We start from the raw sequence: 27,074 nt of genomic DNA, 5'->3' as shown, positions 1-27,074 counted from the left end.
TGAGATAGTCCCCATCCAGGTCTGTGTAGTGAGATAGTCCCCATCCAGGTCTGTGTAGTAAGATAGTCCCCATCCAGGTCTGTCTGTGTAGTAATATAGTCCCCATACAGGTCTATCTGTGTAGTAAGATAGTCCCCATCCAGGTCTGTCTGTGTAGTGAGATAGTCCCCATACAGGTCTGTCTGTGTAGTGAGATAGTCCCCATTCCGGTCTGTCTGTGTAGTAAGATAGTCCCCATCCAGGTCTGTCTGTGTAGTGAGATAGTCCCCATCCAGGTCTGTCTGTGTAGTGAGATAGTCCCCATTCCGGTCTGTCTGTGTAGTAAGATAGTCCCCATCCAGGTCTGTCTGTGTAGTAATATAGTCCCCATCCAGGTCTGTGTAGTAAGATAGTCCCCATCCAGGTCTGTGTAGTGAGATAGTCCCCATTCCGGTCTGTCTGTGTAGTGAGATAGTCCCCATACAGGTCTGTCTGTGTAGTAAGATAGTCCCCATCCAGGTCTGTGTAGTGAGATAGTCCCCATCCAGGTCTGTGTAGTAAGATAGTCCCCATCCAGGTCTGTGTAGTGAGATAGTCCCCATCCAGGTCTGTGTAGTAAGATAGTCCCCATCCAGGTCTGTGTAGTGAGATAGTCCCCATTCAGGTCTATCTGTGTAGTGAGATAGTCCCCATTCCGGTCTGTCTGTGTAGTGAGATAGTCCCCATTCAGGTCTGTCTGTGTAGTGAGATAGTCCCCATTCCGGTCTGTCTGTGTAGTGAGATAGTCCCCATCCAGGTCTGTGTAGTAAGATAGTCCCCATTCCGGTCTGTCTGTGTAGTGAGATAGTCCCCATTCAGGTCTGTCTGTGTAGTGAGATAGTCCCCATTCCGGTCTGTCTGTGTAGTGAGATAGTCCCCATACAGGTCTGTCTGTGTAGTGAGATAGTCCCCATCCAGGTCTGTCTGTGTAGTAAGATAGTCCCCATTCAGGTCTGTCTGTGTAGTTAGCAAGAGAGAGTTTTTTTATGGGCTGCGTCTCAATCCACCTCAAATCAAATCTGATTTGTCACATACACCTGGTGAGCAGATGTTAATGCGAGTGTAGTGAATTTCACAACAACTACCTTATACACACAAGTGTAAAGGAATGAATAAGAATATGTACATAAACAAAATATATGAATACACATTATTCAATTTCTGTTAGTCACATGTCTGTGGAACTTGTTCAGTTTATGTCTCAGTTGTTGAATCCTGTTATGTTCATACAAATATTTACACGTGTTAAATTTGCTGAAAATAAACGCAGTTGACAGTGAGAGGACGTTTATTTTTTTTGCTGAGTTTAGTTTTGTGCCAACAAAGTGGTTAAATACGTGTCCAATATATACATGTATATACATGTTTATTTCTTCCTAGAACAGACACTTCAAAACCATTTTTTATTATATATTTTTGTTTTGTCATTTGAATATGTTATTCAAAGTATTTCTATGGGTTGTAGTAATGAAGGCTAAATGCAATATTTTATCAAATTATTGTTACATTGTTTTCAGCGATATATGCAGCAGTCCTAAAACTAGAATTCAAATAGCTAAATGATATATGGTACGACTTTCTTAAAACAATTCCATATGTTCACTCCCTCCCTTCCTCCCTTCCTCACTGAATACCCCTCATCCACTCTGATTCTGCTTGCTCTACGCCAGTTTACTGTAAAGCACTTTGTGACTACTGTTGATGTCAAAAGAGCTTTATTAACATGGATGGATTGAATGATTGATTTATTGATTGATTGATTATTTGATTGATTGGTTGATGAGTTGATTGATTGGTTGATGAGTTGATTTATTGGTTGGTTAGTTGATTGATTGATTGGTTGATTGGTGGATGAATGGATTGCTTGACTGATCCTTACCTGTCTTTCCCTCTGCCCCGCCCTCTCTCCAGGTTCCTCCGATCCTATTGGACAAGCAGTTCTCCGACTTCACTCCTGACATCACCCCCATCATTCTGGCAGCTCACACCAACAACTATGAGATCATCAAACTACTGGTGCAGAAAGGAGTGGCTGTTCCACAACCACACGAGGTACTGTAACCCTACCAGTAGTATAGTGTATAGTAATTTAAATAGTGGTATAGTATATTATACAGTACTACAGTATATTATATAGTTGTATAGTGGTATAGTATTTTAAATAGTGGTATAGTATATTATACAGTACTATAGTATATTATATAGTTACAGTTGTATGGTGGGATATTATATTATATAGTGGTATAGAATATTATTCAGTGGTATAACATACAGTAGTATAGTATATTATATAGTTGTATAGTGGTATAGTATATTATGCAGTAGTATAATGTATTATATAGTGGTATAGTATAGTATATAGTGGTATAGAATATTATACAGTACTATAGTATATGATATAGTTGTATAGTAGTATAGTATATTATTTAGTAGTATAGTATATTGTATAGTGGTGTAGTATAGTATAGCATATAGTGGTAATGAATATTATACAGTAAAAAGACATTTGAAAATAAGAGTAGCAAGGCTATATACAGACACTGGTTAGTCAGGCTGATTGAGGTAGTATGTACATGTAGATATGGTTAAAGTGACTATGCATATATGATGAACAGAGAGCAGCAGTAGCGTAAAAAGAGGGGTTGGTGAGTGGTGGGACAAAATGCAGATAGCCCGGGTTAGCCAATGTGAAGAAGCCCTGGTTGGTCGGGCCAATTGAGGTAGTATGTACATGAATGTATAGTTAAAGTGACAATGCATATAAGATAAGCAGAGAGTAGCAGCAGCGTAAAAGAGGGCTTGGGATGGGGGGGGACACAATACAAATTGTCCGGGTAACGATTGGTTACCTGTTCAGGAGTCTTATGGCTTGGGGGTTAAAACTTTTGAGAAGCCTTTTTGTCCTAGACTTGGCACTCCGGTACCGCTTGCCATGCGGTGGTAGAGAGAACAGTCTATGACTGGGGCGGCTGGGGTCTTTGACAATTTTTAGGGCCTTCCTCTGACACCGCCTGGTGTAGAGGTCCTGGATGGCAGGCAGCTTTGCCCCAGTGATGTAATGGGCCGTAAACACCACCCTCTGTAGTGCCTTGCGGACGGAGGCCTTGCAGTTGCCGTGCCAGGCAGTGAAGCAACCGGTCAGGATGCTCTCGATGTTGCAGCTGTAGAACCTTTTGAGGATCTCAGGACCCATACCAAATATTTTTAGTTTCCTGAAGGGGAATAGGCTTTGTCGTGCCATCTTCACGACTGTCTTGGTGTGCTTGGACCATCATAGTTTGTTTTTGATGTGGACATCAAGGAACTTGGAGCTCTCAACCTGCTCCACTACAGCCCCGTCGATGGAAATGGGGACGTGCTCAGTGCTCCTTTTCCTGTAGTCCACAATCATCTCCTTAGGCTTGATTACGTTGAGGGAAAGGTTGTTATTCTGGCACCACCCGGCCAGGTCTCTGACCTCCTCCCTATAGGCTGTCTCGTCGTTGACAGTGATGTCGGTGATGTCACTGTTGTGTCGTCTGCAAACTTAATGATGTTGATGAAGTCGTGCCTGGACATGCAGTCGTGGGTGAACAGGGAGTACAGGAGGGGACTGAGCACGCACCCCTGGGGAGCTCCAGTGTTGAGGATAAGCGTGGCAGATGTGTTGCTACCTACCCTCACCACCTGGGCGCCCGTCAGGAAGTCCAGAATCCAGTTGCAGAGGGAGGTGTTTAGTCTCAGGTTCCTTAGCTTAGTGATGAGCTTTGAGGACACTATGATCTTAAACGCTGAGCTGTAGTCAAGGAATAGCATTCTCACATAGGTGTTCCTTTTATCCAGGTGGGAAAGGGCAGTGTGGAGTGCAATAGAGTTTGCATCATCTGTGGATCTGTTTGGGCGGTATGCAAATTGGAGTGGGTCTAGGGTTTCTGGATAATGGTGTTGATGTGAGCCATTACCAACCTTTCAAAGCACTTCATGGCTACGGATGTGAGTGCTACGGATCTGTAGTCATTTAGGCAGGTTGCCTTTGTGTTCTTGGGCACAGGTACTATGGTGGTCTGCTTGAAGCATGTTGATACTACAGACTCAATCAGGGACATGTTGAAAATGTCAGTGAAGACACCTGCCAGTTGTTCAGCACATGCCCGGAGCACACGTCCTGGTAATCCGTTTGGCCACGCAGCCTTGTGTTTGTTGACCTGTTTAAACATCTTACTCACGTCGGCTACAGAGAGCGTGATCACACAGTCGTCCGGAACAGCTGATGCTCTCATGCATTCCTCAGTTTTGCTTGCCTCGAAGCGAGCATAGAAGTGATTTCGCTCGTCTGGTAGGCTCGTGTCACTGGGCAGCTCGTGGCTGTGCTTCCCTTTGTCGTCTGTAATAGTTTACAAGCCCTGCCACATCCGAAGAGCGTCGGAGCCGGTGTAGTATGATTCAATCTTAGCCCTGTATTGACGCTTTGCCTGTTTGATGGTTCGCCGTAGGGCATAGCGGGATTTCTTGTAAGCATCCGGGTAAGAGTCCCGCACCTTGAAAGTGACAGCTCTACCCTTTAGCTCAGTGAGGATGTTGCCTGTAATCCATGGCTTCTCGTTGGGGTATGTACGTACAGTCACTGTGGGGATGACGTCCTCAATGCACTTATTGATAAAGCCAGTGACTGATTTGGTGTATTCCTCAATGTCATCGGAAGAATCCCGGAACACGTTCCAGTCTGTGATAGTTAAACTGTCCTGTGGTTTCGCATCTGCTTCATCTGACCATTTTTTATAGACCGAGTCACTGGTGCTTCCTGCTTTCATTTTTGCTTGTAAGCAGGAATCAGGAGGATAGAGTTGTAGTCGGATTTCCCAAATGGAGGGCGAGGGAGAGCTTTGTACACGTCTCTGTGTGTGGAGTTCAGGTGATCTAGAATGTTTTTCCCTCCCTCTGTTTGCACATTTAACACGTTGATAGAGATTTGGTAAAACTGATTTAAGTTTCCCTGCATTAAAGTTTCCGGCCACCAATATCGCCGCCTCTGGGTGAGTGGTTTCCTGTTTGCTTTTTTCCTTATACATCTGACTGAGTGCGGTCTTAATGCCAGCATCTATTTGTGGTGGTAAAAAAACAGCCATGAAAGGAATAGCTGACAACTCTCTAGGCAAGTAGTGTGGCCTGCAATTTATCACAATATACTCTACTTCAATATACTCTACTTCATATGCACAACCCCCCCCCTCGTCTTACCGGAGTGTGCTGTTCTATCTTGCCGGTGCAGCGTGACTCCCGCTAGCTGAATATCCATGTCGCCATTCAGCCACGATTCTGCGAAACATAGGATATTACAGTTTTTGAAGTCCCGTTGGTAGGATATTTGTGATCGTACCTCGTCTAGTTTATTGTCCAATGATTGCACGTTGGCGAGTAATATTGATGGTAACGGCAGCTTTCCTACTCGCCTTCTGTGGGTCCGGGCGAGGCATCCGGCTCTACTTCCTCTGCGTTGCTTCCTTTTGCAAATAATTGGGATGTCTGCCCTGCGGGGTGTTTGGAGAATATCGTATGAGTTCTGCTTGGTGTTGTTGCTGTTGAAAAAAATATTTGTCTAATCCGAGGTGAGTGATCCTGATATCCAGAGGCTCTTTTCAGCCATAACATATGGTTTCAGAAACATTATGTACAAAATAATTTACAAATATCGCAAAAAAAACCCCACATAATAACAAAATTGATTAGGAGACAATAAAACGGCGGCCATCTCCTCCGGCGCCATTATATAGTGGTATAGTATATTATGCAGTAGTTTAGTGGTATAGTATATTTGTAACAGCGTTCGTCTGTTGAATGAAGAAAGTCAGACCGAAATGCAGCGTGTAGGTTACTCATGACTTTAATGAACAGAATAGCGGTACATGAAATAAGTGAAATACAAAAACAACAGAACGGAACGTGAAACTAATTACAGCCTATCTGGTGACTACAACACAGAGATAGGAACAAACACCCACAAAATACAAAGCGAAAGTCAGGCTGCCTAAATACGGTTCCCAATCCGAGACAATGCGAAGCACCTGACTCCAATTGAGAATCGCCTCAGGCAGCCAAGCCTATACAACACCCCTAATTAGCCGCGATCCCAAATACTACTGTCATGTTTTGTCATTTATTATCATGTCTTGTCCCTGTGCTTCCCATTCTATTCGTTTCCCTCTGCTGGTCTTATTAGGTTCTTTCCCTCTTTCTATCCCTCTCTCTCCCCCTCCCTCTCTCACTCTCTCGCTCTCTCTTCTCTCTATCGTTCCGTTCCTGCTCCCAGCTGTTCCTATTCCCCTAATCATCATTTAGTCTTCCCACACCTGTTCCCGATCCTTTTCCCTGATTAGAGTCCCTATTTCACTCCTTGTTTCCCGTACCTGCCCTGTCGGATCCTCATTTATAATTCACCGTGCTGTGTCTATGTTTTGCCCTGTCGTGTCGTGTTTCCCTCAGATGCTGCGTGGTGAGCAGGTGTCTGAGTCTGCTAGGTTCAAGTGCCTTCCCGAGGCAACCTGCAGTTCTCGATCAAGTCTCCAGTCTGTTCTTGTCTTTACGTGTAGTATTATGCTTTTTGTTTTGTAAAGTTTATTCTGGATTAAATACTCTGTTTTCGCCAAGTCGCTTTTGGGTCCTCATTCACCAGCATGACAGAAGGATCCGACCGAGGAATGGACCCAGCGACTACAGACGCTCGTAACACTGCCGTCGAGATCCAAGGAGCCATGCTCGGCAGACACGAGCAGGAATTGTCTGCTGCTCGCCATGCCGTGGAGAACCTGGCCGCTCAGGTTTCCGACCTCTCTGGACAGTTCCAGAGTCTTCGTCTCGTGCCACCTGTTACTTCCTGGCCTGCCGAGCCTCCAGAACCTAGGGTTAATAACCCACCTTGCTACTCCGGGCAGCCCACTGAGTGCCGCTCCTTTCTCACCCAGTGTGAGATTGTGTTCTCTCTCCAACCCAACACATACTCTAGAGAGAGAGCTCGGGTTGCTTACGCATTTCACTCCTTACTGGCCGGGCCCGAGAGTGGGGCACAGCTATCTGGGAGGCAAGGGCTGATTGTTCTAACAATTACCAGAACTTTAAAGAGGAGATGATTCGGGTTTTTGACCGTTCAGTTTTTGGTGGGGAGGCTTCTAGGTCCTGGCTTCCCTATGCCAAGGTGATCGATCCATAACGGATTACTCTATAGAGTTTCGTACTCTTGCTGCCTCTAGTGACTGGAACGAGCCGGCGCTGCTCGCTCGTTTTCTGGAGGGACTCCACACAGTGGTCAAAGATGAGATTCTCTCTCGGGAGGTTCCTTCCTGTGTGGACTCTTTGATTGCTCTCGCCATCCGCATAGAACGACGGGTAGATCTTCGTCACCAGGCTCGTGGAAGAGAGCTCGCATCAACGGTGTTTCCCTGCTCCGCATCGCAACCATCTTCCTCCTCTGGCTCTGAGACTGAGCCCATGCAGCTGGGAGGGATTCGCATCTCGACTAAGGAGAGGGAACGGAGGATCACCAACCGCCTGTGCCTCTATTGCGGATTTGATGGACATTTTGTTAATTCATGTCCAGTAAGAGGCCAGAGCCCATCAGTAAGCGGAGGGCTACTGGTGAGCGCTACTACTCAGGTCTCTTCATCTAGATCTTGTACTACTATGTCGGTCCATCTACGCTGGACCGGTTCGGGTGCTACATGCAGTGCCTTGATTGACTCTGGGGCTGAGGGTTGTTCTTTTCATGTCTCCTCCGTTACTTTTCTCGGTTCCGTTATTTCCGCTGAAGTCATTCAGATGGATTCCGCTAAGGTCCAAGCTGTCAGTGATTGGCCCGTTCCAAGGTCACGTGTCGAGTTGCAGCGCTTTTTAGGTTTCGCTAATTTCTATCGGCGTTTCATTCGTAATTTCGGTCAAGTTGCTGCCCCTCTCACAGCTCTTACTTCTGTCAAGACGTGTTTTAAGTGGTCCGGTTCCGCCCAGGGAGCTTTTGATCTTCTAAAAGAACGTTTTACGTCCGCTCCTATCCTCGTTACTCCTGACGTCACTAGACAATTCATTGTCGAGGTTGACGCTTCAGAGGTAGGCGTGGGAGCCATTCTATCCCAGCGCTTCCAGTCTGACGATAAGGTTCATCCTTGCGCTTATTTTTCTCATCGCCTGTCGCCATCTGAGCGCAACTATGATGTGGGTAACCGTGAACTGCTCGCCATCCGCTTAGCCCTAGGCGAATGGCGACAGTGGGTGGAGGGGCGACCGTTCCTTTTGTCGTTTGGACAGACCATAAGAACCTTGAGTACATCCGTTCTGCCAAACGACTTAATGCCCGTCAAGCTCGTTGGGCGTTGTTTTTCGCTCGTTTCGAGTTTGTGATTTCTTACCGTCCGGGTAGCAAGAACACCAAGCCTGATGCCTTATCCCGTCTGTTTAGTTCTTCTGTGGCTTCTACTGATCCCGAGGGATTCTTCCTTATGGGCGTGTTGTCGGGTTGACAGTCTGGGGAATTGAAAGACAGGTTAAGCAAGCACTCACGCACACTGCGTCGCCGCGCGCTTGTCCTAGTAACCTCCTTTTCGTTCCTGTTTCCACTCGTCTGGCTGTTCTTCAGTGGGCTCACTCTGCCAAGTTAGCTGGTCATCCCGGTGTTCGAGGCACTCTTGCGTCTATTCGCCAGCGATTTTGGTGGCCGACTCAGGAGCGTGACACGCGCCGTTTCGTGGCTGCTTGTTCGGACTGCGCGCAGACTAAGTCGGGTAACTCTCCTCCTGCCGGTCGTCTCAGACCGCTCCCCATTCCTTCTCGACCATGGTCTCACATCGCCCTAGACTTCATTACCGGTCTGCCTTTGTCTGCGGGGAAGACTGTGATTCTTACGGTTGTCGATAGGTTCTCTAAGGCGGCACATTTCATTCCCCTCGCTAAACTTCCTTCCGCTAAGGAGACGGCACAAATCATTATCGAGAATGTGTTCAGAATTCATGGCCTCCCGTTAGACGCCGTTTCAGACAGAGGCCCGCAATTCACGTCACATTTTGGAGGGAGTTCTGTCGTTTGATTGGTGCGTCCGTCAGTCTTTCTTCCGGGTTTCATCCCCAGTCTAACGGTCAAGCAGAGAGGGCCAATCAGACGATTGGTCGCATACTACGCAGCCTTTCTTTCAGAAACCCTCGTCTTGGGCAGAACAGCTCCCTGGGCAGAATACGCTCACAACTCGCTTCCTTCGTCTGCTACCGGGTTATCTCCGTTTCAGAGTAGTCTGGGTTACCAGCCTCCTCTATTCTCTTCCCAGCTTGCCGAGTCCAGCGTTCCCTCCGCTCAAGCGTTTGTCCAACGTTGTGAGCGCACCTGGAGGAGGGTGAGGTCTGCACTTTGCCGCTACAGGGCACAGACTGTGAGAGCCGCCAATAAACGCAGGATTAAGAGTCCTAGGTATTGTTGCGGCCAGAGAGTGTGGCTTTCCACTCGCAACCTTCCTCTTACGACAGCTTCTCGTAAGTTGACTCCGCGGTTCATTGGTCCGTTCCGTGTCTCCCAGGTCGTCAATCCTGTCGCTGTGCGACTGCTTCTTCCGCGACATATTCGTCGCGTCCATCCTGTCTTCCATGTCTCCTGTGTTAAGCCCTTTCTTCGCACCCCCGTTCGTCTTCCTCCCCCTCCCGTCCTTGTCGAGAGCGCACCTATTTACAAGGTACATAAGATCATGGACATGCGTTCTCGGGGACGGGGTCACCAATACTTAGTGGATTGGGAGGGTTACGGTCCTGAGGAGAGGAGTTGGGTTCCGTCTCGGGACGTGCTGGACCGTTCACTCATTGATGATTTCCTCCGTTGCCGCCAGGATTCCTCCTCGAGTGCGCCAGGAGGCGCTCGGTGAGTGGGGGGTACTGTCATGTTTTGTCATTTATTATCATGTCTTGTCCCTGTGCTTCCCATTCTATTCGTTTCCCTCTGCTGGTCTTATTAGGTTCTTTCCCTCTTTCTATCCCTCTCTCTCCCCTCCCTCTCTCACTCTCTCGCTCTCTCTTCTCTCTATCGTTCCGTTCCTGCTCCCAGCTGTTCCTATTCCCCTAATCATCATTTAGTCTTCCCACACCTGTTCCCGATCCTTTTCCCTGATTAGAGTCCCTATTTCACTCCTTGTTTCCCGTACCTGCCCTGTCGGATCCTCATTTATAATTCACCGTGCTGTGTCTATGTTTTGCCCTGTCGTGTCGTGTTTCCCTCAGATGCTGCGTGGTGAGCAGGTGTCTGAGTCTGCTAGGTTCAAGTGCCTTCCCGAGGCAACCTGCAGTTCTCGATCAAGTCTCCAGTCTGTTCTTGTCTTTACGTGTAGTATTATGCTTTTTGTTTTGTAAAGTTTATTCTGGATTAAATACTCTGTTTTCGCCAAGTCGCTTTTGGGTCCTCATTCACCAGCATGACAACTACAAACCCCAATACGAAAAACAACATATAAACCCATGTCACACCCTGGCCTACCCAAACATATAACACAAACACAAAATACAATGACCAAGGCGTGACAATATTATATAGTGGTATAGTATATTATGCAGTAGTTTAGTGGTATAGTATATTATATAGTGGTATAGTATATGATACAGTATTATGGTGGTATAATACATTATGCAATAGCCATGTAGCCATGCGGCCATCTCCTCCGGCGCCATTATATAGTGGTATAGTATATTATGCAGTAGTATAGTGGTATATTATATAGTGGTGTAGTATATTATGAGGTAGTATAATGGAATATTACACAGTCATTATATTACTTCCGGCGCCAACAGAGATGGCCGCCTCGCTTCGCGTTCCCAGGAAACTATGCAGTTTTTTGTTTTTTTTTAAGTGTTATTTCTTACAATAGTACCCCAGGTCATCTTAGGTTTCATTACATACAGTCGAGAAGAACTACTGAATATAAGATCAGCGTCAACTCACCATCAGTACGACCAAGAATATGATTTTCGCGACGCGGATCCTATGTTCTGCCTTTCAACCAGGACAACGGAATTGATCCCAGCCGGCGACCCCAAAAAAACACTCCGTAAAAGAGGGAAACGATGCGGTCTTCTGGTCAGACTCCGGAGACGGGCACATCGTGCACCACTCCCTAGCATTCTTCACGCCAATGTCCAGTCTCTTGACAACAAGGTGGATGAAATCCGAGCAAGGGTAGCATTCCAGAGGGACATCAGAGACTGTAACGTTCTTTGCTTCACAGAAACAAACATCTTTCTGGTAAGAAGAGGGGCAGGGGCGAATGCCTTATGGCTAATGAGACGTGGTGTGATCAAAGAAACATACAGGAACTCAAATCCTTCTGTTCACCTGATTTAGAATTCCTCACAATCAAATGTTGACCACATTATCTACCAAGAGAATTCTCTTCGATTATAATCACAGCCGTATATATTCCCCCCGAAACAGACACATCGATGGCTCTGAAAGAACTTTATTTGACTCTTTGCAAACTGGAATCCATCCATCCTGAGGCTGCATTCATTGTAGCATGGGATTTTAACAAGGCTAATCTGAAAACAAGACTCCCTAAATTGCATCAGCATATCGATTGCGCAACCAGGGCTGGAAAAACCTTGGATCATTGTTACTCTAACTTCCGCGACGCATATAAGGCCCTGCCCCGCCCCCCTTTTGGAAAAGCTGACCACGACTCCATTTTGTTGATCCCTGCCTACAGACAGAAACTAAAACAAGAGGCTCCCACGCTAAGGTCTGTCCAACGCTGGTCCGACCAAGCTGATTCCACACTCCAAGACTGCTTCCATCACGTGGACTGGGATATGTTTCGTATTGCGTCAGTTAACAATATTGACAAATACGCTGATTCGGTGTGCGAGTTCATTAGAACGTGCGTTGAAGAGGTCGTTCCCATAGCAACGATTAAAACATTCCTTAACCAGAAACCGTGGATTGATGGCAGCATTCGCGTGAAACTGAAAGCGCGAACCACTGCTTTTAATCAGGGCAAGGTGACTGGTAACACGACCGAATACAAACAGTGCAGCTGTTCCCTCCGCAAGGCTATCAAACAAGCTAAGCGTCAGTATAGAGACAAAGTAGAATCTCATTTCAACGGCTCAGACACAAGAGGTATGTGGCAGGGTCTACAGTCAATCACGGACTACAAGAAGAAAACCAGCCCAGTCACGGACCAGGATGTCTTGCTCCCAGGCAGACTAAATAACTTTTTTGCCCGCTTTGAGGACAATACAGTGCCACTGACACGGCCTGCAACGAAAACATGCGGACTCTCCTTCACTGCAGCCGAGGTGAGTAAAACATTTAAACGTGTTAACCCTCGCAAGGCTGCAGGCCAAGACGGCATCCCCAGCCGCGCCCTCAGGGCATGCGCAGACCAGCTGGCCAGTGTGTTTACGGACATATTCAATCAATCCCTATGCCAGTCTGCTGTTCCCACATGCTTCAAGAGGGCCACCATTGTTCCTGTTCCCAAGAAAGCTAAGGTAACTGAGCTAAACGACTACCGCCCCGTAGCACTCACTTCCGTCATCATGAAGTGCCTTGAGAGACTAGTCAAGGACCATATCACCTCCACCCTACCTGACACCCTAGACCCACTCCAATTTGCTTACCGCCCAAATAGGTCCACAGACGATGCAATCTCAACCACACTGCACACTGCCCTAACCCATCTGGACAAGAGGAATACCTATGTGAGAATGCTGTTCATCGACTACAGCTCAGCATTCAACACCATAGTACCCTCCAAGCTCGTCATCAAGCTCGAGACCCTGGGTCTCGACCCCGCCCTGTGCAACTGGGTACTGGACTTCCTGATGGGCCGCCCCCAGGTGGTGAGGGTAGGCAACAACATCTCCACCCCGCTGATCCTCAACACTGGGGCCCCACAAGGGTGCGTTCTGAGCCCTCTCCTGTACTCCCTGTTCACCCACGACTGCGTGGCCACGCACGCCTCCAACTCAATCATCAAGTTTGCGGACGACACAAAAGTGGTAGGCTTGATTACCAACAACGACGAGACGGCCTTCAGGGAGGAGGTGAGGGCCCTCTGAGTGTGGTGTCAGGAAAATAACCTCACACTCAACGTCAACACAACTAAGGAGATGATTGTGGACTTCAGGAAACAGCAGAGGGAACACCCCCTATCCACACCGATGGAACAGTAGTGGAGAGGGTAGTAAGTTTTAAGTTCCTCGGCTTACACATCACAGACAAACTGAATTGGTCCACTCACACAGACAGCATCGTGAAGAAGGCACAGCAGCGCCTCTTCAACCTCAGGAGGCTGAAGAAATTTGGCTTGTCACCAAAAGCACTCACAAACTTCTACAGATGCACAATTGAGAGCATCCTGGTGGGCTGTATCACCGCCTGGTACGGAAACTGCTCCGCCCACAACCGTAAGGCTCTCCAGAGGGTAGTGAGGTCTGCACAACGCATCACCGGGGGCAAACTACCTGCCCTCCAGGACACCTACACCACCCGATGTTACAGGAAGGCCATAAAGATCATCAAAAAAATGGTATAGGAAAGTATTTCGTATTTTGAATATACAAATTGCAGCTTTTGAAAGAATTTTTTCACCAAAGACATTGGAGTGTAGTTCAGCCCAGTTTAATACAACATACAAAATACTCAGAAGTAATTGAAATGGGTATTTCAAATGCATGTGACACAAATACTGCCCATCTAGAACCTAGCATCAACGACCCAACCTTGTACTGGCAATGGGTTGTTAAGTGACCCAATGTGTTCTGTCCAAAATTCACCCAAATTGAGATGTTTTTAATTCAGCATGTATTAGTGTGTTGCCGATAAAGGGGTGACCATTTGAGGTGGGTTTGATGTAAAGAACATCATGGATGCAGATGAAGGGGTTTGTGTGGAGGGTGTGTCTTGTGTCTCCAGGTGTGTTGTAACTGTGTGGAGGGTGTGTCTTGTGTCTCCAGGTGTGTTGTAACTGTGTGGAGGGTGTGTCTTGTGTCTCCAGGTGTGTTGTAACTGTGTGGAGGGTGTGTCTTGTGTCTCCAGGTGTGTTGTAACTGTGTGGAGGGTGTGTCTTGTGTCTCCAGGTGTGTTGTAACTGTGTGGAGCGTGTGTCTTGTGTCTCCAGGTGTGTTGTAACTGTGTGGAGGGTGTGTGTCTTGTGTCTCCAGGTGTGTTGTAACTGTGTGGAGGTGTGTCTTGTGTCTCCAGGTGTGTTGTAACTGTGTGGAGGGTGTGTCTTGTGTCTCCAGGTGTGTTGTAACTGTGTGGAGCGTGTGTCTTGTGTCTCCAGGTGTGTTGTAACTGTGTGGAGCGTGTGTCTTGTGTCTCCAGGTGTGTTGTAACTGTGTGGAGGGTGTGTCTTGTGTCTCCAGGTGTGTTGTAACTGTGTGGAGGGTGTGTCTTGTTGTCTCCAGGTGTGTTGTAACTGTGTGGAGGGTGTGTGCTTGTGTCTCCAACTTGTGTCTCCAGGTGTGTTGTAACTGTGTGGAGGGTGTGTCTTGTGTCTCCAGGTGTGTTGTAACTGTGTGGAGGGTGTGTCTTGTGTCTCCAGGTGTGTTGTAACTGTGTGGAGGGTGTGTCTTGTGTCTCCAGGTGTGTTGTAACTGTGTGGAGCGTGTGTCTTGTGTCTCCAGGTGTGTTGTAACTGTGTGGAGGGTGTGTCTTGTGTCTCCAGGTGTGTTGTAACTGTGTGGAGCGTGTGTCTTGTGTCTCCAGGTGTGTTGTAACTGTGTGGAGGGTGTGTCTTGTGTCTCCAGGTGTGTTGTAACTGTGTGGAGGGTGTGTCTTGTGTCTCCAGGTGTGTTGTAACTGTGTGGTCTTGTGTCTCCAGGTGTGTGTCTGTGTGTCTCCAGGTGTGTTGTAACTGTGTGGAGGGTGTGTCTTGTGTCTCCAGGTGTGTTGTAACTGTGTGGAGGGTGTGTCTTGTGTCTCCAGGTGTGTTGTAACTGTGTGGAGGGTGTGTCTTGTGTCTCCAGGTGTGTTGTAACTGTGTGGAGGGTGTGTCTTGTGTCTCCAGGTGTGTTGTAACTGTGTGGAGGGTGTGTCTTGTGTCTCCAGGTGTGTTGTAACTGTGTGGAGGGTGTGTCTTGTGTCTCCAGGTGTGTTGTAACTGTGTGGAGGGTGTGTCTTGTGTCTCCAGGTGTGTTGTAACTGTGTGGAGGGTGTGTCTTGTGTCTCCAGGTGTGTTGTAACTGTGTGGAGGGTGTGTCTTGTGTCTTCCAGGTGTGTTGTAACTGTGTGGAGGGTGTGTCTTGTGTTTCCAGGTGTGTTGTAACTGTGTGGAGGGTGTGTCTTGTGTCTCCAGGTGTGTTGTAACTGTGTGGAGGGTGTGTCTTGTGTCTCCAGGTGTGTTGTAGCTGTGTGGAGGTGTGTTGTAACTGTGTGGAGGTCTTGTGTCTCCAGGTGTGTTGTAACTGTGTGGAGGGTGTGTCTTGTGTCTCCAGGTGTGTTGTAACTGTGTGGAGGTGTCTTGTGTCTCCAGGTGTGTTGTAACTGTGTGGAGGGTGTGTCTTGTGTCTCCAGGTGTGTTGTAACTGTGTGGAGCGTGTGTCTTGTGTCTCCAGGTGTGTTGTAACTGTGTGGAGGGTGTGTCTTGTGTCTCCAGGTGTGTTGTAACTGTGTGGAGGGTGTGTCTTGTGTCTCCAGGTGTGTTGTAACTGTGTGGAGCGTGTGTCTTGTGTCTCCAGGTGTGTTGTAACTGTGTGGAGGGTGTGTCTTGTGTCTCCAGGTGTGTTGTAACTGTGTGGAGGGTGTGTCTTGTGTCTCCAGGTGTGTTGTAACTGTGTGGAGGTGTGTGTCTGTGTGTCTCCAGGTGTGTTGTAACTGTGTGGAGGGTGTGTCTTGTGTCTCCAGGTGTGTTGTAACTGTGTGGAGGGTGTGTCTTGTGTCTCCAGGTGTGTTGTAACTGTGTGGAGCGTGTGTCTTGTGTCTCCAGGTGTGTTGTAACTGTGTGGAGCGTGTGTCTTGTGTCTCCAGGTGTGTTGTAACTGTGTGGAGGGTGTGTCTTGTGTCTCCAGGTGTGTTGTAACTGTGTGGAGGTGTGTCTTGTGTCTCCAGGTGTGTTGTAACTGTGTGGAGCGTGTGTCTTGTGTCTCCAGGTGTGTTGTAACTGTGTGGAGCGTGTCTCCAGTCTGTGTGTCTCCAGGTGTGTTGTAACTGTGTGGAGCGTGTGTCTTGTGTCTCCAGGTGTGTTGTAACTGTGTGGACTGTGTCTTGTGTCTCCAGGTGTGTTGTTGTGTCTCTTGTGTCCAGGTGTGTTGTAACTGTGTGGAGGGTGTGTCTTGTGTCTCCAGGTGTGTTGTAACTGTGTGGAGGGTGTGTCTTGTGTTTCCAGGTGTGTTGTAACTGTGTGGAGGGTGTGTCTTGTGTCTCCAGGTGTGTTGTAACTGTGTGGAGGGTGTGTCTTGTGTCTCCAGGTGTTTTGTAACTGTGTGGAGGGTGTGTCTTGTGTCTCCAGGTGTGTTGTAGCTGTGTGGACGGTGTGTCTTGTGTCTCCAGGTGTGTTGTAACTGTGTGAAGGGTGTGTCTTGTGTCGCCAGGTGCGTTGTAACTGTGTGGAGTGTGTGTCCAGCTCGGATGTGGACAGCCTTCGTCACTCCCGATCCCGTCTCAACATCTACCGAGCCCTGTCCAGCCCTTCGCTCATCGCCCTCTCCAGTGAAGACCCCTTCCTCACAGCATTCAGACTGAGCTGGGAACTACAGGAGCTTAGCAAGGTGAAGTTTGATCAAGAGGGGGGGGGGGATCTATTGATTGATTAGTTGACTGAGAACACATTCTCATTTACAACATCAACCTGGGGGATAGTTACAGGGGAGAGGAATGGGTTGATCTATTGATTGATTAGTTGACCATTTTTTTTACAAGGTAAGTTGACTAAGAACACATTCTCATTTACAACAATCAAGGGGCAACTGATTGATCAAGGGGCAACTGGTTGATTGATTGGCTGATTGATTAGTTGGTTGGCTGATTAGCTGGCTGTTTGTATAAGGGCTCAGGGCCAGACCCAGATGCAGACACGAGAGGTAGATTGTTTGAGTATTTTATATTTATTAGTTCCAAAAGGGTAGGCAAGAGAATGGTCGTGGACAGGAAAAAGGTCAAAACCAGATCAGAGTTCAGGAGGTACAGAGTGGCAGGAAGGCTTGAGGTCAGGGCGGCCGAAAGGTCAGGCAGGAGGGTACAGAGTCCAGGAGGTACAGAGTGGCAGGAGGTACAGAGTGGCAGGAGGTACAGAGTGGCAGGAGGGTACAGAGTGGCAGGAGGTACAGAGTGGCAGGAGGTACAGAGTGGCAGGAGGGTACAGAGTCCAGGAGGTACAGAGTGGCAGGAGGTACAGAGTCCAGGAGGTACAGAGTGGCAGGCAGGCTTGAGGTCAGGGGCAGGCAGAATGGTCAGGCAGGCTTGAGGTCAGGGGCAGGCAGAATGGTCAGGCAGGCGTGAGGTCAGGGGCAGGCAGAATGGTCAAACAGGCGTGAGGTCAGGGGCAGGCAGAATGGTCAGACAGGCGGATACAGAGTCCAGAAAACAGGCAAGGGTCAAAACCGGGAGGACTAGCAAAAGAGAGAATAGCAAAAGCAGGACCACAGGGAAAAACACACTGATTGACTTGAAACAGACAAGACGAACTGGCACAAAGAGACAGGAAACACAGGGATAAATACCCCGGGGAAAAATAAGTGACACCTGGAGGGGGTGAAGACAATCACAAGGACAGGTGAAACAGATCAGGGATGAGTCCCGGGAGACGGTGGGAACGAGATGCTGGTTAGGAGTAGTGCAGTATTATCATGAGGAGACGTATACTAGGAAAACGGAAGAGGGATTAAGGGAAATGGAGAGGGAGAGTCGGTTTAAGAGAGAAAGAAGGAAAAAAGGGAGATGGATTGTTAAAGAAGAACGGAAGAAGGGTAGGGGGCAGCATTCGGAATTTTGGATGAAAGCATGCCCAAATTAAACAGCCCGCTACTCAGGCCCAGAATATATGATATGCATATAACTGGTAGATTTGGATAGAAAACAATCTAAAGTTTCAGAAACTTTTAAAATAGTGAAGAAAGTGTAAGCAGAGGCTGAAGACAGGAGGGAAAATGGAAGCGAATGAGGGTGAAGTATCAGAGGTGGAAAGTTTGGTGAAGTTCCCTGAGCCCGAGGTTTGAACCGAGGGTCAGGATAAAGATGAGTCTGACAGTAGGAGTGAAGCCTTTTGGCTGATCCATTTGTGGTTTCACGGTGGGTGAGAAAATAGTTAAGTAATTTGGAATTGGTGGGGGTAACCAGAAGTGATCTAGTGTTAATTGTTTGTGTTTCTGCTGGTCAGAGGTAGAAGGCGCCCGGAGTAAAACAATTGGGGGCCAGAAAAGTTAATTGTTTTGTTCTCAAGAACAGGGCACCAATGAAAGGAGTGATAACTGGGGTAGCAGTAGATTTAAACGTTGACCAGCTGAGGGCAAAGATTCCCAGTGTATGTGATGCTCGTCGTTTGATACGACGCAGACAGTCTGTTCTTTTGAATTTTGAAGTTAAGGCTTTGCCTGACGAAAGTGATTCTAAGACACACTTGAAGTTGGAAGTTTACATACACCATAGCCAAATATATTTGAACTCAGTTTTTCATATTTTAAGAATGTGAGATGTCAGAACAATAGTAGAGAGAATTATTTATTTCAGCTTTCATTTCTTTCATCACATTCCCAGTGGGTCAGAACTTTACATACACTCAATTAGTATTTGGTAGAACTGCCTTTAAATTGTTTAACTTGGGTCAAACATTTCAGGTAGCCTTCCACAGGCTTCACAAAATAAGTTGGGTGAGTTTTGCACCATTCCTCCTGACAGAGCTGGTGTAACTGAGTCAGGTTCGTAGGCCTCCTTGCTCGTACACACTTTTTCAGTTCTGCCCACAATTTGTCAATAGAATTGAAGTCAGGGCTTTGTGATGTTCACTCCAATACCTTGACTTTGTTGTCCTAAAAACTTATCTCGGGTAGGGGGCAGCATTCGGAATTTTTGATGAAAGCATGCCCAAATTAAACAGCCTGCTACTTGGGCCCAGAATATATGATATGCATATAACTGGTAGATTTGGATAGAAAACAATCTAAAGTTTCCAAAACTGTTAAAATAGTGTCTGAGTATAACAGAACTGATTTGGCGAAAACCTGAGAAATATCCGTTCAGGAAGTATTTTTGTTGTTCTTGGTTTTGTCGTTTTCATTTCAATGCCAGTTGTACAGTATCCATTGACTTAGGACTCAAATTGCAGTTCCTATGCCTTCCACTAGATGTGGAAGGCATGTGATAATGTGATAAAAATGAGGGAGTAAGAGCAGTCTGAATGAGTGGACCCTGACGTGACACAGAGCTTTTTCATGAGCAATCCCGAGAGAGTGCCTTTCTTGTTTACCTTTTATATTGACGACGTTATTATCTGGCTGAAATATTATCGATCATTAAAAAACAACATGAGGATTGAATATTAACATCGTTTGACATGTTTCTATGAACTTTACGGATACAATTTGAATTTTTTGTCTGCCTGTTTTGTCTGCGTTTGAGCCTGTCGATTACTGAAGAAAACGGGCAAACAAAACAGAGGTTTTTGGATATAAAGAGACTTTATCGAACAAAAATAACATTTATTCAGTAAATGAATGTATTCTGAGTGCAACCATATGAAGATCAAAGGTTTGATTTTATCTCTATTTCTGACTTGTGTAACTCTTCTACATGGCTGGTTACTGTTTGTAATGATTTCTCTGCTGGGCTATGTTCTCAAATATTCGTAAGGTATGCTTTCGCCATGAAGCAATTTTAAAATCTGACAACGTGATTGGATTCACAGGAAGTTCATCTTTAAACCTATGTAAAATATGTTTTGTTTTCTGAATTTTTATAATGAGTATTTCTGTATTTGAAATTGGCGCTCTGCAATCTCACTGGATGTTGGCCATGTGGGACCCACATACCCTAGTGAGGTTAAGCCATTTTGCCACAACTTTGGAAGTATGCTTGGGGTAGTTGTTCATTTGGAAGACCCATTTGCGACCAAGCTTTACCTTCCTGATTGATGTCTTGAGATGTTGTTTCAATAAAGCCACATAATTTTCCTTCTCATGAAGCCATCTATTTTGTGAAGTGCACCAGTCTCTCCTGCAGCAAAGCAAACACACAACATGATGCTGCCACCCACGTGCTTCACGGTTGGGATGGTGTTCTTCGGCTTGCAAGCCTCCCCCTTTTTCCTCCAAACATAACAATGGCTTTATGGCCAAACAGTTCATTTTTTTCAAACCAGAAGACATTTTTCCAGAAAGTATGATCTTTGTCCCGATTTGCAGTTTGCAAACCGTCGTCTGGATATTTTGCAGTGGCTTCTTCCTTGCTGAGGAGCCTTTCAGGTTTTGTCAATATCGGACTTGTTTTACTGTGGAAATAGATACTTTAGTACCTTTTTCCTCCAGCATCTTCACAAGGTCCTTTGCTGTTGTTCTGGAATTGATTTGCACTTTTTACACCAAAGTACGAGCGGTATGACGGCTGCGTGGTCCATGGTGTTTATACTTGGGTACTATTGTTTGTACAGATGAACGTGGTACCTTTAGGCATTTGGAAATTGCTCCGAAGCAAGAACCAGACTTGTGGATGTCTACAATGTTTTTTCTGAGGTCTTGGCTGATATCTTTTGATTTTCCCATGATGTCAAGCAAAGAGGCACTGAGTTTGAAGGTAGGCCTTGAAATATATCCACAGGTACACCTCCAATTGACTCACATGATGTCAATGAGCCTATCAGAATCTTCTAAAGCCATGACATTGTTTTCTGGAATTTTCCAAGCTGTTAAAGGCACAGTGTGTGTAAACTTCTGATCCACTGGAATTGTGTTACAGTGTGAAATAAGTGAAATAATCTGTCTGTAAACAATTGTTGGAAAAATGAATTGTGTTATGCAGAAAGTAGAGGTCCTAACCGACTTGCCAAAACTAGTTTGTTAACAAGAAATTGGTGGAGTGGTTGAAAAACGGGTTTTAATGATTTCAACCTAAGTGTATGTAAACTTCTGACTTCAACTGTATATAAGTTATCCTGTATGAGCGTATGTGCCTAATACATTACGATGTTACAGGTGTCCGTCCAGCTTATGGGCAGGTGGCAGCAGTGTGTAGGAGGGAGGGTCCAAGGAGTGAGAAATGTGCAGAAGGGAATTTAGACAAAGGAATGTGTAGCATTGGGGAAAGTAATGGAATTTGTTAATTGTAGGGGTGCCCATGGAGCTGGGGATCAGAAATGTCCCGTGTGAGAGAGATGCAGGTTGAGGTTTCCAAGGTTAGAGTAGATCAGGAGTTGTCATATGCTGAGGCAGTGAAGAAAGTAGAGGAAGATGGGTCAAGGGGGGAGGGATCCTGAGATGAGTAGTAGATATGTACCAGTACAGAGGGACAGAGGGACAGGCCAAAAAGTGATATGTAAGATTTAGTAAGATTGGATTTTTATCATTTATAGCAATGGTTATCAAGAGTACTGCAGGGATGGAACTGAAGATGCAGAAAATTGAGGTGGCAGAGGGGTATTTTGACTTGACATCAGAAGAGTTACAGGATGTGTTACATTTTACATTTACATTACATTTAAGTCATTTAGCAGACGCTCTTATCCAGAGCGACTTACAAATTGGTGCATTCACCTTATGACATCCAGTGGGACAGTCACTTAACAATAGTGCATCTAAAACTTAGGGGGGTGGGGTGAGAGGGATTACTTAACCTATCCTAGGTATTCCTTAAAGAGGTGGGGTTTCAGGTGTCTCCGGAAGGTGGTGATTGACTCCGCTGTCCTGGCGTCGTGAGGGAGTTTGTTCCACCATTGGGGGGGCCAGGGCAGCGAACAGTTTTGACTGGGCTGAGCGGGAGCTGTACTTCCTCAGTGGTAGGGAGGCGAGCAGGCCAGAGGTGGATGAACGCAGTGCCCTTGTTTGGGTGTAGGGCCTGATCAGAGCCTGGAGGTACTGAGGTGCCGTTCCCCTCACAGCTCCGTAGGCAAGCACCATGGTCTTGTAGCGGATGCGAGCTTCAACTGGAAGCCAGTGGAGAGAACGGAGGAGCGGGGTGACGTGAGAGAACTTGGGAAGGTTGAACACCAGACGGGCTGCGGCGTTCTGGATGAGTTGAAGGGGTTTAATGGCACAGGCAGGAGCCCAGCCAACAGCGAGTTGCAGTAATCCAGACGGGAGATGACAAGTGCCTGGATTAGGACCTGCGCCGCTTCCTGTGTGAGGCAGGGTCGTACTCTGCGGATGTTGTAGAGCATGAACCTACAGGAACGGGCCACCGCCTTGATGTTAGTTGAGAACGACAGGGTGTTGTCCAGGATCACGCCAAGGTTCTTGGCGCTCTGGGAGGAGGACACAATGGAGTTGTCGACCGTGATGGCGAGATCATGGAACGGGCAGTCCTTCCCCGGGAGGAAGAGCAGCTCCGTCTTGCCGAGTTCAGCTTGAGGTGGTGATCCGTCATCCACACTGATATGTCTGCCAGACATGCAGAGATGCGATTCGCCACCTGGTCATCAGAAGGGGAAAGGAGAAGATTAATTGTGTGTCGTCTGCATAGCAATGATAAGAGAGACCATGAGAGGTTATGACAGAGCCAAGTGACTTGGTGTATAGCGAGAATAGGAGAGGGCCAAGAACAGAGCCCTGGGGACACCAGTGGTGAGAGCGCGTGGTGAGGAGACAGATTCTCGCCACGCCACCTGGTAGGAGCGACCTGTCAGGTAGGACGCAATCCAAGCGTGGGCCGCGCTGGAGATGCCCAACTCGGAGAGGGTGGAGAGGAGGATCTGATGGTTCACAGTATCGAAGGCAGCCGATAGATCTAGAAGGATGAGAGCAGAGGAGAGAGAGTTAGCTTTAGCAGTGCGGAGCGCCTCCGTGATACAGAGGAGAGCAGTCTCAGTTGAATGACTAGTCTTGAAACCTGACTGATTTGGATCAAGAAGGTCATTCAGAGAGAGATAGCGGGAGAGCTGGCCAAGGACGGCACGTTCAAGAGTTTTGGAGAGAAAAGAAAGAAGGGATACTGGTCTGTAATTGTTGACATCGGAGGGATCGAGTGTAGGTTTTTTCAGAAGGGGTGCAACTCTCGCTCTCTTGAAGACGGAAGGGACGTAGCCAACGGTCAGGGATGAGTTGATGAGCGAGGTGAGGTAAGGAGAAGGTCTCCGGAAATGGTCTGGAGAAGAGAGGAGGGGATAGGGTCAAGCGGGCAGGTTGTTGGGCGGCCGGCCGTCACAAGACGCGAGATTTCATCTGGAGAGAGAGGGAGAAAGAGGTCAGAGCACAGGGTAGGGCAGTGTGAGCAGAACCAGCGGTGTCGTTTGACTTAGCAAACGAGGATCGGATGTCGTCGACCTTCTTTTCAAAATGGTTGACGAAGTCATCTGCAGAGAGGGAGGAGGGGGGGAGGGGGCGGAGGATTCAGGAGGGAGGAGAAGGTGGCAAAGAGCTTCCTAGGGTTAGAGGCAGATGCTTGGAATTTAGCGTGGTAGAAAGTGGCTTTAGCAGCAGAGACAGAGGAGGAAAATGTAGAGAGGAGGGAGTGAAAGGATGCCAGGTCCGCAGGGAGGCGAGTTTTCCTCCATTTCCGCTCGGCTGCCCGGAGCCCTGTTCTGTGAGCTCGCAATGAGTCATCGAGCCACGGAGCGGGAGGGGAGGACCGAGCCGGCCTGGAGGATAGGGGACATAGAGAGTCAAGGGATGCAGAGAGGGAGGAGAGGAGGGTTGAGGAGGCAGAATCAGGAGATAGGTGGGAGAAGGTTTGAGCGGAGGGAAGAGATGATAGGATGGAAGAGGAGAGAGTAGCGGGGGAGAGAGAGCGAAGGTTGGGACGGCGCGATACCATCCGAGTAGGGGCAGTGTGGGAGGTGTTGGATGAGAGCGAGAGGGAAAAGGATACAAGGCAGTGGTCGGAGACTTGGAGGGGAGTTGCAGTGAGGTTAGTGGAAGAACAGCATCTAGTAAAGATGAGGTCGAGCGTATTGCCTGCCTTGTGAGTAGGGGGGAAGGTGAGAGGGTGAGGTCAAAAGAGGAGAGGAGTGGAAAGAAGGAGGCAGAGAGGAAAGAGTCAAAGGTAGACGTGGGGAGGTTAAAGTCGCCCAGAACTGTGAGAGGTGAGCCGTCCTCAGGAAAGGAGCTTATCAAGGCATCAAGCTCATTGATGAACTCTCCGAGGGAACCTGGAGGGCGATAAATGATAAGGATGTTAAGCTTGAAAGGGCTAGTAACTGTGACAGCATGGAATTCAAAGGAGGCGATAGACAGATGGGTAAGGGGAGAAAGAGAGAATGACCACTTGGGAGAGATGAGGATCCCGGTGCCACCACCCCGCTGACCAGATGCTCTCGGGGTGTGCGAGAACACGTGGGCGGACGAAGAGAGAGCAGTAGGAGTAGCAGTGTTGTCTGTGGTGATCCATGTTTCCGTCAGTGCCAAGAAGTCGAGGGACTGGAGGGAGGCATAGGCTGAGATGAACTCTGCCTTGTTGACCGCAGATTGGCAGTTCCAGAGGCTACCGGAGACCTGGAACTCCACGTGGGTCGTGCGCGCTGGGACCACCAGAGTAGGGTGGCCGCGGCCACGCGGTGAGGAGCGTTTGTATGGTCTGTGCAGAGAGGAGAGAACAGGGATAAACAGACACATAGTTGACAGGCTACAGAAGAGGCTACGCTAATGCAAAGGAGATTGGAATGACAAGTGGACTACACGTCTCGAATGTTCAGAAAGTTAAGCTACGTAGCAAGAATCTTATTGACTAAAATGATTAAAATGATACAGTACTGCTGAAGTAGGCCAGCTGGCAGTGGGTGCGTTGTTGACACTACACTAATCAAGTCATTCCGTTGAGTGTAATAGTTTCTGCAGTGTTGCTATTCGGGGGCTAGCAGGCTAGCTAGCAGTGTTGTTTACGTTACGTTGCGTTAAAAGAACGACAATAGATGGCTAGCGAACCTAGAAAATCGCTCTAGACTACACAATTATCTTTGATACAAAGACGGCTATGTAGCTAGCTAAGTAGCTAGCTACGATCAAACAAATCAAACCGTTGTATTGTAATGAAATGAAGTGAAAATGTGATACAACCTGTGAATGCGACCGGGTAGTTGAGTTCTATACAGAAGACGTTGGGATAATGACATGAGGAATAAATACGTGGAGTAACGGGGGTGTTCATGTTATATCATTTTGAAAGTGTTAGATGGTAAGGTATTTATTTATGACATTTTATCTATGAAGTGTAAGGGAGTTGTACTCCGGTCTAGTAGGTGGCGGTAATACAACAAATCGGAAGCCAACCTTCGTTAAACCTCATAGAAGAAGAAGAAGAAGGCTGGCTGATAGGCTGGCTGATAGGCTGGCTGATAGGCTAGCTGATAGGCTAGCTGATAGGCTGGCTGATAGGCTGGCTCGCCGGGTGGTTCGTTGGTTGAGTAAATTAAGATATCTTCCACTCCAAGCTAATCTTAGGATGATCTTTGATGGGCCCTGGGTTTTTTCATTGAATGAATGAATTAATATACTCTACGCTCCCTTTACCCCAGGTGGAGAATGAGTTTAAGTCGGAGTATGAGGAGTTATCCCAACAGTGTAAGCAGTTTGCTAAAGACCTTCTGGATCAGACCAGGAGCTCCAGGGAGCTGGAGATGATCCTGAACTACAGAGACGACATCAACCTGCTGGAGGAGGAGGGAAACAATGACCTGGCTAGACTCAAACTGGCTATTAAATACCACCAGAAAGAGGTAGGAGGTTATATTATACACACTACACACTACTACACTACTACACTACACACTTCTACACTACTACACTACACACTTCTACACTACTACACTACTACACTACTACACTACTACACTACACACTACTCCACTACTACACTACACACTACTCCACTACTACACTACACACTACTACACTACACACTACTCCACTACTACACTACACACTACTCCACTACACACTACACTACACACTACTACACTACACACTTCTACACTACACACTACACACTTCTACACTACTACACTTCTACACTACTACACTACTACACTACACACAACGACCTGGCTAGACTCAAACTGGCTATTAAATACCACCAGAAAGAGGTAGGAGTTTATACTATACACACTACTACACTACTACACTACACACTACTACACTACACACTACTACACACTACTACACTACACACTACTACACATTACTACACTACACATTACTACACTACACACTACTACACTACACACTATTACACTACTGCACTGCACATTACTACACTACACACTACTACACACTTCTACACTACTACACTACACACTACTACACTACTCCACTACTACACTACTACAGTACACACTACACACTACTCCACACTACTACACTACACACTACTCCACTACACACTACTCCACACTACACTACACACTACACACTTCTACACTACTACACTACTACACTACACACAACGACCTGGCTAGACTCAAACTGGCTATTAAATACAACCAGAAAGAGGTATGAGTTTATACTATACACACTACACACTACAACACTACTACACTACTACACTACTACACTACTACACTACTACACTACACACTACTACACTACACGCTACTACACTACACACTACTACACTACACTACACACTACTACACTACACTACTACACTACACACTACTACACACTACTACACTACTACACTACTACACTACTACACTACACACTACTACACTACACACTACTACACTACTACACTACTACACTACTCCACTACTACACTACTCCACTACACACTACTACACTACTCCACTACACACTACTACACTACTACACTACTACACTACACTGAACAAACATATAAAGCAACATGTAAAGTGTTGGTTTCATGAGCTGAAATCAAAGATACCAGAGATTGTCATTACTCACAAAAAACGTATTTCTCTCAAATTGTGTGCACACATTTCTTTACATCGCTGTTGGTGAGAATGTGTGATTTGCCAAGATAATCCATCC

General features: G+C 47.0%; 1 protein-coding gene across 1 annotated transcript in view; it reads left to right on the top strand.

The window, feature by feature from the left end:
• LOC124006910 (short transient receptor potential channel 4-like) overlaps nucleotides 1–27,074 on the top strand; it is a 128,688-nt gene that overhangs the window by 43,382 nt on the left and 58,232 nt on the right. Inside the window, exons 4-6 of the mRNA XM_046317099.1 lie at nucleotides 1,930–2,070; nucleotides 16,542–16,718; nucleotides 25,601–25,801. Coding sequence (XP_046173055.1) covers nucleotides 1,930–2,070; nucleotides 16,542–16,718; nucleotides 25,601–25,801 — 519 coding nt within the window. The remainder of the gene's footprint in view (nucleotides 1–1,929; nucleotides 2,071–16,541; nucleotides 16,719–25,600; nucleotides 25,802–27,074) is intronic.

This window comes from Oncorhynchus gorbuscha, linkage group LG20 (genome assembly GCF_021184085.1).
Source record: "Oncorhynchus gorbuscha isolate QuinsamMale2020 ecotype Even-year linkage group LG20, OgorEven_v1.0, whole genome shotgun sequence".
NCBI lineage: Eukaryota > Metazoa > Chordata > Actinopteri > Salmoniformes > Salmonidae > Oncorhynchus > Oncorhynchus gorbuscha.
Note: the sequence above shows the minus strand (reverse complement) of the source record. Positions and strands in the feature narration are given on the sequence as shown.